Source organism: Corapipo altera, unplaced genomic scaffold (genome assembly GCF_003945725.1).
Source record: "Corapipo altera isolate COAL_440 unplaced genomic scaffold, ASM394572v1 2c, whole genome shotgun sequence".
In the NCBI taxonomy this organism is placed as follows: Eukaryota; Metazoa; Chordata; class Aves; order Passeriformes; family Pipridae; genus Corapipo; species Corapipo altera.
In genome coordinates, this window is record NW_020884923.1 from 1,370,831 (window position 1) to 1,383,390 (window position 12,560).

Below are 12,560 nucleotides of genomic sequence, written 5' to 3' on the forward strand. Positions count from 1 at the left end.
TCCTAGATATCTTTACTCATGTGACAGTTTTGCACAGTAAACAGTTTTTAAAGTCTTTGACAAAGAGTTTAAATTATGGTATGCTCAGTGAATTTCAACCAGCATATTCCCACCACTGATGAGTGAAAGTGCAGAACATGCATCCATCTTTCATATTTATTTTATGTGGACAACATTTTATCTTAATCATCCTGAAGTCTTCTATGAGTTCTGAAGCCTCTACAGACTTCTGGTGAATCAGCTAGTATTCTATCTATATATATCTATAAACAAAGCAAAGGTAAAGACTAATCTTTTCAGGACTTTAAATCTGGTTAATCTTACTCAACCAAATTCAAGTAACATTACAAACTAGAAGTTAATGGAAATTAGTTAACATACATGAAAAAAATAAAAGATTTCAGGAGTCTGAAACATCACTAAAATGGGATCTCCTTTTCTCAGTTTGGTAGATTTCAATAAACTAGGCAAAGATTAACACTTGAATTTAAATGACACAATGTGAGATGCAGACTACGCAATGCTTTCAGCTTTTGGCAGCCTTTCTATATGTTTAGCATCTGTTGGGACTCTGTGTGGGCAGACTTCTTGGCAATACTGGGACTAAATAATGCAAAAACATTAACATTTTCTTGCTAAGTTTGAATTTTGCTGTGTTTTAAAAAAACTGTATATATATATTGTTTTTAAACAAAAATAACTGTCATATACATATGGCTATATGTTCTACATGCAACATAAAATTGAGAGAATTAAACAGTTAAGTGCAGAAAGCAATTATTTCCCCATTTCAATAAGTATTTCTTCATATTCCTCTTTAGATCCTGAGAACTTGAGACAATTTGAACTAAGATTCTGAGAGGGGTATTTAGTTTTATATGTTAAGCTAATTCTGGTCAGTTGGTAACTCCAACTCTTGGAATTAAATCCTAATATCTACTGGGTTTTGGGGGTTTTTTTGGATGGTTTTGGTTGGTTGGTTTTGTATGTCAATAAAAATTAAGATACATAAAGAAGGTAAAGTTGTGAGTAGGTATATGTTTATGGATATGAAATTAAACTTAGGTGGAATAATTTTACTCTTGTTAATGACTTTGCTTTGCAAGTCATTGACTTTCTGGTTTTTATTTAGTACCATTTAAAGCAAACTTCACCTATGAAATCCTACAAAACAAGATTTAATAGAAATACTAAAGGTTTTTAATGTTTACGTCCTAAGTCATTGTGACATTCTATTGGTGTATTTGAACAGCACTATGTTTGAATCTACAACAAGTACTTTCCAGGCTGTCTTTACCTGCATATGCTTACAGACATTTGAAGACTTTATATTGAGGTTTTCAAAATCATTGTCTAATACAAAATATACAAGAGGATCAAAACATAATCAGTCCAAGGCTCTGTTATCAAACCTTGGAGGAAGGAATATATTCCTGAAACACAGCATTCAGTACTTAATATCGACAGTGTACAAAACAGGCATGTTTTAAGCAGTTAAGAGTAACAAGCCTTGGAAGCCTTACAACTGAGGTTAAATGTTAACCAGATGTAAGTATGATGAGGATTATAACAATAAGACATTCATAAAACCTAACAGCCCTGGATCTGCTCATGGCAGATGCTGCTTCTTCCTACACTGTCAGCTTATAGTGAGAGCCCAGGGAAGGAGGCTGCAGCACTGTAAAAAAGTAACTTCCATATAGCCAAAAGGGCAAAAAGGACAAGATCAGAGCTCATCAGCTTAATATACAGAGGGTCAGACAATCAAAATAAATGATGAGTGCACTCATCAGCTGCACTGATCCAGCCTTTTCAGCAAAGCCTTCATAGGCATGGCTTCTGACAACACTATCTTCCCAGAAATTTCCTTTACTAAAGGACTGGGCCAGTACAAACCTCATGAAGTTCAACAAGGCCAAGTGCAAGGTCCTGCCCCTGGGCTGGGGCAATCCTAAACACAAATACAGGCTGCTAAGAGAATGGATAGAAAGCAGCCCTGAGTAGAAGGACTTGAGGGCGTTGGTGGTGGTTGAGAGGTTGGACATGACCCAGCAATGTGCACTTGCAGCTCAGAAAGCCAGTTGTATCCTGGGCTGCATCAAAAATAGCGTGGCCAGCAGGTCGAGGGAGGTGATTCTTCCCCTCTACTCTGCTCTCATGAGATCACACCTGGAGTACTGCATCCAGCTCTGGGACCCCAGCATAAGAAAGGCATGAACCTGTTAGAGTGGTCCAGAGTATGGCAAATAAGGTAATCAGAGGGCTGGAGCACCTCTCCTATGAAGACAGGCTGAGAGAGTTCGGGTTGTTCAGCCTGGTGAAGAGTAGGCTCTAGAGAGACCTTAGACAGCCTTTCAGTACCTAAAGGAGGTCTGGAGAGAGGGGCTTTTTACAAGGGCATAGAGTGATAGGATAAGTGATAGGATAAGGCAGAATATTTTTTAACTAAAAGAGAAGAAATTTACATGAGGTATGAGGAAGAAATTCTTCCCTATGAGGGTGGTGAGGCACTGGAACAGGTTGCCCAGGGAAGCTGTGGATGCCCCATCCCTGAAAGTGTTCAAGGGGGGGGGTTGGATTGGGCTTTGAACAACCTGATCTAGTAGAAGCTGCCCCTGCGCCTGTCAAGGGAATTGGAGCTAGGCAGTCTTTAAGGTCCGTTCCAACCCAGGCCATTCTATCATTCTGTGGTAAAAGTGGACATAAGCAAAAACACAAAGTTGTGTACTGAAATGCTCAAGATTTCTCTTTCAGTTCCTGCATCAACAGACACAGAACACACCTCTATCAGCATGAATGCACATGAATGTGGTCTTCAGTGACTAGTGAGCCAGACTGACCCAGCAAGTGGGTGTACATCTCCCTGAACCCCCAAGTCCATTTGTCCTACTCTAGTTAAAAATAAGAACAAAACACACACACACAAAACAAGAGAGAAAATTTAATTTGGGAATAGTGTAAGGAATTAAGTCTGACAAAGAGGTCCGTGATGGAAGGCTGAATGAAAAATCAATTAAACCATTCCTCCAATACTAAAAGGAAACCTGAACTGTACAGTGCCCAAGAGAGTTAAGGAGTCTATAGAAAATACCACTGGGATTATCCTGCCAAATATCAGATGTAGCCTTGGGTATTTTACTCAGCAGAAAGGGTCTTAAAAGGATTTATATGCCAGATATCAAAAGCTGAGGAAACAGCTGTGAGCCAAGAGAGTACAGATGATTAAGACATTGGATTTCAGTATGCACAAATGGTAAGGAATGGATTAAAATATGAATTAACAACTTAGTGCCAAAACCTTTGAAGTGAAACATCAGATTTAGAGAAGGATGAAAAATCTGAAGGGGAAAGGAAAAAGAGTGAGGCTTCTGACTTATAAGTAAATCAATGGGACATGCCAACTAACCAAGAGTTTTATTGCCACAAAGGCAATAAAAAGATCCAATAGGTTAATTACTTGACTTCAACAAAGCACCAAGAAGGTCAATGCACTTGGCAGCACTTTCTCATAAAATGAAGGAAAACAAGATGACACACATAATTTCTTTCCTGTCCAAGGGATTGTGTTGTGGATGTTGAAAGTTAAGCCTGATCAGCACAGGTCTGTCGAGTTGTTACAAACTGGCTGCCTTAGCTGGATCTACTTTGACATAAAAATCATCTTTAAGAAATACATGGTCTTTGATACTATGGTAGAAAGATGTATACAGATAAGGGAAAAATTCTTATAAAAATTAAAAAAAAAGTAGATTCCTTATTAGCTGGAAAATGTATTCTGGGAAACAAGAAAAAAGTATCAGACAGGGAAATTGTATACTTAAGTGAGCTCAGCAGGAGTAAGAGTACTTAGGCAAATGAATTCAGTGTTAATGAAGGCAAATTTAACAAGCTCTGCTTCTTTGATTTTTTTGCCTTATTCATGAAGACAAATTCAGAACCCTCAGAGGACTTGACGATAAGAAAATATAAGGTGATTTTATATTTTTGTATTGCTAATTAGTTCATCCACACACACAAATTAAGAGGCCATTAAACTGCCTGACAGTAACACGTAAGACACTGAAAGAGATAAGAAGTTGTAGTCCTATACATTAGAGGGTTAATGATACTGGATCTTATCATTCCCATGCAGATCCATGTAGTAGATGAGTGTAAACTACGGGTGGCTCCCTCTCTAGCCCTTAAAGGAAGCTACACAGATTTTTAAAAAAATCCATATTCCAAAGTACAGGTATCATTTCTCAGTCGTGCTCTACTGATGAAAGAGTTGCTGGTAAAAGAGATAGTTTAGTAGTCTGGCACACAGGAATCTCCAACATGCTGCTGGTTGCTCCCAGTAGTGAAGAGACTGGTAAAAAAAACCCTACCAGCCTTTTGTAGTAGCCACAAGCATACTGCAGCCAGAGGCATCCATATTCATACTACCAGCTGGCTTTGCTCCTTCAGCTCAACATCAGGTCTACTAGAGGTTCCAAAAGCAGTTCAGGGAGATACTATGACTCCTCTCCACCAGCAAAATACAGAGGATGCCTGGGGCACTGGATCTAATGGAACACCACATCTTTAACAGAGCACAGCAAAACAGCTGGGAACAAGTCTTGCCCTGAGCATCTTTGTTACCATTCAGCCAGTTCCAAATTGATATACTTCCTGTTTGAATGATTTGCATTCATTTCTACTTCACACTTAACAATATCAGTTCATCTTGACTTGAACAATTGTTATTTCAGATATCCTTTAAAAGCATCTCACACATCCGCCAAGGAGGGCAGTGCTGGGTATATTCCTATTTTACTTTTTTTGTTTGCCTGAAGAAAAATGGACTGGATGAGCTATAATATGCACTTAACCATCCCTATGCTCTTCCTCTCATAAGTTTTGCGTGCGTTAGAGTTTTTCCTAAGTTAAATATTGTCAGTAGACAGCAAAAGGATGCAAGAAAGGCCCATCTTTTCATCATTCCCAAATAGTTTATTCAAACCAGCTAATACTTCCACATTTTTTACTCTATTACAGAAAAAGTCTGAGGTTTTTTCTACCTTTAGAAGTCTAAGAAGAAATCTCTTGCATCCTATTATATATTCCACTTTTGCTACACCTATGAAGAATACATTCTGTTTTCTGTGGGTTTCCATTTTCACCTGATATGAACATTCTTATTAACCTTTGTAGTGACATTATCTCCTAAAAAGTCTGGGGAGAGCAACCGGCTCATTTGAAAAGTTTACACGGAGTCACGTAGACTGTCTCAATTATCTGGTTTGACTTGCTGTAGAATATACATCAGAGCATTACACCCACATATTTTTAAAAGGTATTCAGCTCTGATTTAAAGATTATAGACAACAAGAGTTTTGGACAGGAGAATCCCAGGCTGTAGCCAAGGACACAATCTGGGCTGGCTATGTGGAAAGTCTTGGTGTAAGAAAGATGGAGAAGTCTTGTTCCACTTGAATTGAAAGCTGCAATCATTTTCAAAAACAATTAAGAAAGACTTTACTAAATGTTTATCTTGCTCCCTTCCCAAGGCAATTTGAAAGACAAAACAGCACACTCTGCATATGCCTAATCAACTTTTAGTGTTTCCACATTCTGCCACTTGTCAAAATGCAAACAGCTAATCATTTTTAATATAGAAATTAATTAACTGTGTCACATTACTAAGTCCTAGACGTTAAAAAGACAAAAAAATCTAAGGTGATTAAAAAAATCCTTAGGAATAAAACTGAATAGACTCTTGTTCTCTGTGTTATCTCAGTGTTGGTGTCTTGACTATTTGCAGACAGAGATAAAAATCTGTGAGCAGCAACTTGGACTTCTGTGTCCCAACTTGTTCAGGGAGAAATAGGCCATTTGGAGCTTCTGATTTGATTAAATTATGTTAAATCAACATCACAACAAGGAAAACAAGGGAAGCAAAATCAGTGAGATATTCAGAAATACTCTACTCAACACTATTAGCAAAGTTTTATTCCATATAATCTGCATCAAGAGTCACTAGTGCAGTTGTGAATGTTCTTCAGAGCCTGGTAGAAGAAAAAAACATTACCACTGAGCTTTGAGAGCATGCAAAATTTTTTGGAGTAATCTTGCTTAAAAATTACCATCACTATGACTAAGGCACAACACTTCTAGTGTTCCCTAATTCAGAGGGTTATAAATTGATGTTTTCAATGTGCAAGCAGAAATTAGTCATGACTGTGTAATAAATTCTGCATAGCCAAAGGTGATGGTTATAATAGAGACTACTTCAGATTTTGTTTTTATTTGTTAAAACAGTTGCAAATATAACAATGACTGAACTACAGACAGAATGTGTGAAGACCCATAAAGCTTTTAGGAACAAAGGTGGATGCAGCTTGCTTAGGGTCTGTAGTATGAAATAAACACACATCATCTTTATCCTCAAGTGATCATATCCTTTACTGAAGTTTCACAATGCTGAGCTAATTAAAGCTCAAACCTTAATTAGGGTAAAGAAAACTTATGCCCCTTATGATTTGAAATTAAAAGGAATTTAATTGCTATCATCTGTAATGCTATTTTTCATATTGGCTCTAATGATCATTGTGTAACTGTGCATGTGCGTTTGTAATATAAATAATTCAACCACTCGACTTCAATTTTTTTTAATGGAACAAGGACAATTCCACTTGCTGAAATAATGACCTGCAAAATTTCAGATATTATTAGATATGAAGATGGCAGACAAATGCTAAAACTACATTTTCCAAATATGTCTGCAGTATAAGCTTTCAGTCTAGTAGAACAGTAGTTATTCTAGCAAACACCTCTGTTCAATTTGATAAGCATGCTTTATCTTACTCTTATTGCTAATGCTAGTCTTTCTACTGTGAACAGTAGCTTCCAACTACCCAAGCAATATTCTAAAAAAAAAAAACCCATTGAAAAGACTTTACATCTCTTTCTTACAAAAGCATGCAATAATCCACCGCAGTATTTTGTGATATGCTCAAAAGGTCACCATTTCCAAAAGAATTAACAAATAGCGAGACTCTCAATTTTGGTGTGCTAATTTTTTGATCCTGTAGAGAGGTTTTTGGAGAATGAGTTACAGGACTAAGTAAGCCATTATCCAGACATGGGATGTCGACTGATGCACATCACTGACAAACTTCTCAGGAGATACAAATCTACCCTTACTCTAGGGAACATGGTAATTGAACAAATACTGAAATCTGGCATAATGCTAGCAAATTCTGCATCTCTTTCACTGGTTATCTTTCACTCCAAGATAAGAAGGTTTAAAAATTACTCTAACCCTAAACCCTACTCTATGATCACAGGAAGGAGATTCTTCTTAAAGTATAGCTTTGTATCATCTCTTCTTCTGCCCTTCCTCCCCCACCCTTGCCTCCTCACCCTACCAGAGAGAAACAACAGGTCTGAGGGCTGAAGGCTTGAAGCAGGTGAAGCTCCTACTGGAGTGTGGTCCAAGAGTTCAATGAAAAGAGTGAGCTCACCAAGTCGCGCTTCATTCTTTCTCCTCCTCCCTTACAGCAGCACAGAAATAAACCAGGAAAAGCATCTAATTTCTCCTTCACTCTTTCCCTGAATGACTGTGAACTCCCAATGTAACACCAACAACCTGGGCCTCTATTTAAGAAGCCAGAAATTTCCAGGTGGGCATGGACAGCAGTATGAGCTGTTGCCCCTTGTGCAGAAGGCCTAAATATCTCCACAGCACATGCAGCAATTGATATGAAACCACGTCTTTCTCCTCTCAGAAAATAAGTGATGTTAGTGGGTCATACTTATACACGTAGTAAGAATATTTTAGAAAAAGAAACCAACAAAACAAGCCTGACAAAAAACGTAAAATACACCAAACAACAACAATAAAAAACAAACACCTTACCAGAGTTACCCTGGATCAACACTTTCAAGTCTTCAATATTTTCCCATGTTTTACCAAGGTATCAGTTAAACCTGCTTCTTTCAGTAAAACAGCACAGATTCCAAACTAAGACAGGATCTGATCTGATTCATGCAGAAAAGGCTTTTTTCTTTTTTAAAGTAAACTCAAGGAGAGTACACTTCAAGAGTTAACAATGTAACAGAGAGAAAGGAGCTCTGAGGTTAAGGACAGCATCACAAGGATAACAAACTGAAAACAGGAAAAGAAAAATGTTAAGGCTGACATTAGGAAAACATTTATTATCATGAGAATGATTAGATAATGGAATAATTTCCCAAAGGAAGTTGTTGAGTCAACCACTAGAGGCATTCAAAGGAAACCTAGATAAAAACACCAGGCGATTGATCTGGAGGGCAGTCCTGCACTAATGACCCAAGAGGCTCTTTCCAATTCATTGAGGAGTCTCCTCTTGACAACAACAATTCTGAACTTTACAGAGAAACACGTGAATGAAAAGTAAATGGAAAACATTGCAAAACCTTGTTTACATTGTAATAGATTTTTTTCTCTATAGTACCAACAATCTGTGTCTATATATGCATACATTACTTCCAAAAAATTCTAACGCATTCTGATCAGCACAGTAACATAGAGAAGATATATTTGCCAAAGACATTACAGGAGCTATAAAACTTGCCTTATGAAACACAATGGACATCATGAAGAAATCCAGCAAGAAATTTTCTGAAATGTCTCTGTAGTCAAATCGGAAGAAGATTACAGTAAAGCTCAAAGTAACAAACTGATTAATAGGATTACAGAATGAGGAGCGGAGGAGTTTCATCCCGGCAACTGTTATCAGGATAATGTCACAGCTGTAAGAAAGGCAGAGAGAAAAACCTAATCAAGTCACAAGGCAATAAATTATTAAGCTCTAAAATACAAATATCTGTATCAGATGTATTTTAGATTGCTATTTATATCTAAATCTACACAACTTATTTATTAAAAGAGCATAGGATTAGTATCAGAAATCATCACATTTATTTTACCTACATGCAACTTTGTGATTTTCCCTTATTATTATCACACACTTGTAAGCTGTAATAAAGAACAAACACTGTACTAAAAAGAGTAGTACTGACTACTAAAACCCAAGAATCTAGAACAGACATTTTTATATACCTTTAAAAATAAAACCTAAGTTTGGGAAATATCCTGACACTTTCATTAATATATTACTGTAATTTGAAAAAAACCCCTTGAATGCAATTTTTTCTTTTACAAGAAATTTCACTTGATTACAGAATTTATAATTTTACTCCTAATCTCATTACACATTGCCAAAATTCTGGATAGAAATACACATAGATGTGAAGTGCTTGAAATTATCATTGTTCTTGATTCAATGGTTGAATACTCTATACAGTAATTCATCAGATGAAAAGAAATCGTGTTGCACCTATGTCTTGTAAAATGCAGGAACTTCAATGTATAATGCCTTACAGGTCTGGTATTTGCAAAGCACATAGAAGGTTCTCCTTCATCTTGCTGCGAACCAGGAGAATACCTGTTGCCATGACTGATACTTGACAGGTCAGAAAGCTCTAAACAGGTTTTCATCATTCTAGCAAGGTTCATGAGCCTGTGCTTTTCCAGGTTTATTTTATTTTACATGGTATTTATTCATTATTGTCTATCTCCCATAACGCAGATTCAACTTTATTAGAGTGCAGGTCATTCTAAGGGATCACTGGGACCTCACTGTTGGAATGAAATGCCAAGCTTACCTTATCTTCCACCTTGTCAAAGCTGTTCTTTTCAATCTGCCCCAGATTTCTGACTGGAAAACCTAGTGACTACGCTAAATAGTCATTACAATACGCTAGATTCTGAAGTCACTAGAAGCCATCTCAGTGTGATACCAGCCATCCTATATGAACCAGGTGGATCTCTCATTCTTCAGAAAGAAGAAAATTTTTGCAACACGGAGAAATTTTCACATGGAAACTTACAGATCATAGAGCAAAAGGAAGACTTTTCCTCACCCTGTTAATACGCAGAAAATGTCACCAAAAAATGACACGGTATAAAATAATGTCCTCAGAGGTAACAGAAAATAATTTGCTCATTATCTCTCTTTAAAAATACTGCCACACAAGATGCATTTCCTGGGGCTTTAACTCCCAGCAGAGAGAAAGTAAGAGAGCATGAGAAGGAGGGGCTCATTTCTGACACCTCTGTGGCAGGTAACAGGGGCAGGCATTTCAGCTTGTCAGCATGGGTCCCACTATAACCAGCACATCAGCCTGTAAAGCTCAAGCAAATTCCTGGGTATGAAGGAGCTGTTCTGCCTCCTCTAAAAGCAAACTATTTCAGTCATTTAAATCACAAAGCAAGACAAACCTTCTTTAAAAACATATTCAATTTGAGAAAAACACTAACATCAAATCATGCAAAACATACCACCTCAGACACTTTTGGACAGAGTGGGATAATGTCTTCCCTTTTCTACAGCATGATGAGATCTGATCCTTGGGTGGTCAATAATAAGGAATGTTCCAACGACAGAAATCAGTATTTATGCATTAAAGCACAGAAAGTACAACCCTCAGTAACACTGTATATGAAAGCAGCAAGGAGAATCCAGGATCCCTTATGGGCTTATAGAGTTGAGAAAGAGGTAGGATCTGAAGATGAATGCTTCGTATGTGGCATTTAGATGGCAACTGTAGGGAAAGTATATCCAAGAGGAGCACCAGAGGAGAAGGGCTACTGGGAGCTTTGTGGATAGACCACAGTTACAAGAAAAAGGAGAAAACACGAGTTTTAAACCCAAGGTGATCACACAGACACAAGGGGGATGGGGAAGGAAAGGACTGCCATGGTATTCCCCCACAGGCCAAACAATCAGAGGCAGACAAATGTAATTACTTTCTTTAATCTCAAGACTTCTGGGGGTCTGACTCATTCCTTCTGAACACTTGAGGGAGGTGATACTTTAAAGTGTGATCTAGCTTGGAGGAAAGACTATGTAAAAATAGCACCTTCCTAACCCCTACATATTTGCTCCGTGCATGTATTCAGTAACAAATGACATTTTGATTACTTTTAATTCTCCCAGCCTTGCAGACCTACATAGAGGGATGAGTGTGGACTCAGTTTCACCCTGGACAATACACCTAAACTCTTGAAGCATCTTCCAAGTGCCTGAGGGGGAAAAGGTCAATGGGGAACTAGAGAGGCTATCAATGAGTGACTGGTGAGAGTCTCTGGAAAAGTAGTTGTCTGGGAGAAATATGTAGAAAATTTGACTAATGCCCTAGTCCAAGTTTTGGGCCCTAAAAGCAGGGGGTACCTTTTCCTTATAGTTCTGCAGTTCCTAAAGCTGTGTTGGTCCTCAGGAGAGTTGAATAATTACATTAACATGCAATTTTTCTATCAAAGTTCGTTTATCTAATACTTAAAATTAAGAATCTGTATTATTATAAACACTGAGGAACTGTCCCCCTACACCTCCAAGCAGTTTTTCCTGCTACTGGAACATTCCAAGGCTGTTTCTTTGTTTTATCATCTGCATCACTGTCATTCTGATAAAAGGACTGCAGAAACTCTGCTCACTGGGGATACTGCAGTCACTAAGCCTGCTGAATATCTGCAGTAGGCAAGTCACTGACTAAAATACTTACCATAAAAGGCTGTCTGCAATGATCATACTGTGAGACCACGGATCAGCATCACCAGTTCTGCTTAATATCTGAGACATCAGACTTCATCAAAACTTGTATGCTTACCTTTCTCAAACACTCAGTGCAGGACTACCCACTATTCTACACTGTTTAATATTTTATTCGGTCTTGCCTTAAAAGACTTTTGTGGTGAAGCTTCTGATAACTCCTTTGGGAAACTACAGCATAGTGTTAAAAATCCTCAGATAGGAAACGTTTCCTGATATCCAGCCTAGATTTCTCATTATCATCTGATTAATTCCAGTTACCCCACTGAGTTTATGCCCATCAAACACCTGCAGCCTGGTATAGTGTGCCTTGCTTTTAATTGACATTTAGACGTTTCATATGTATCTATATATAGCTCTTTAATCTTTTAATTTCACCGTCTCTCACTGGAGTCATGTCTTAGCGTGTGCTAAGGTAGTTTTGCTTTTTTCTTGCAGCAAAGCCAGTTATTATTGTATACTGAACTAATACGCGTGAAAGCAAACTGCGACAAGATTATAGGCTTATTTAAAAACAAATTCCATTTCTCAATCTTCAGTCTGAAACCAAATATTCTACTAATCACATGCTTTGAGTTACAATCTACTTACTGTGCACCAAGCTTCTTGTATTTACTAATTGAGAAAGCATCAATCGTGAGTGCATTCAGTATTATAGCTGGATATAAAATGTATTTCTCAAAGCACTGTAGCCACACATAGAGCCTTTCAAACCACATCAAATGAGCAGCATCTGAAACAGAAATTCAGATTACAAATTGTCATCAAATTATGAGCATTTTTTGCACTGCAATACCATAGAAGACATGAGTTAGCTCAGATTTATATTAACTGCATACTTTTAGTGATGCAGTGACCCTAGAGAGGCCTCCTCCAGCTCTGGCACTGACCTGGTTAATGACCTAAGGAACCCCATTTGACCTCTGTGCCTCTCCTTCCCCATCT

General features: G+C 37.8%; 1 protein-coding gene across 1 annotated transcript in view; it reads right to left on the minus strand.

Annotated features, from left to right (window-relative positions):
* PCNX2 (pecanex 2) overlaps nt 1-12,560 on the minus strand; it is a 156,032-nt gene that overhangs the window by 63,563 nt on the left and 79,909 nt on the right. Inside the window, exons 20-21 of the mRNA XM_027657281.1 lie at nt 12,207-12,348; nt 8,577-8,754 (exon numbers count right to left, since the gene is read on the minus strand). Coding sequence (XP_027513082.1) covers nt 8,577-8,754; nt 12,207-12,348 — 320 coding nt within the window. The remainder of the gene's footprint in view (nt 1-8,576; nt 8,755-12,206; nt 12,349-12,560) is intronic.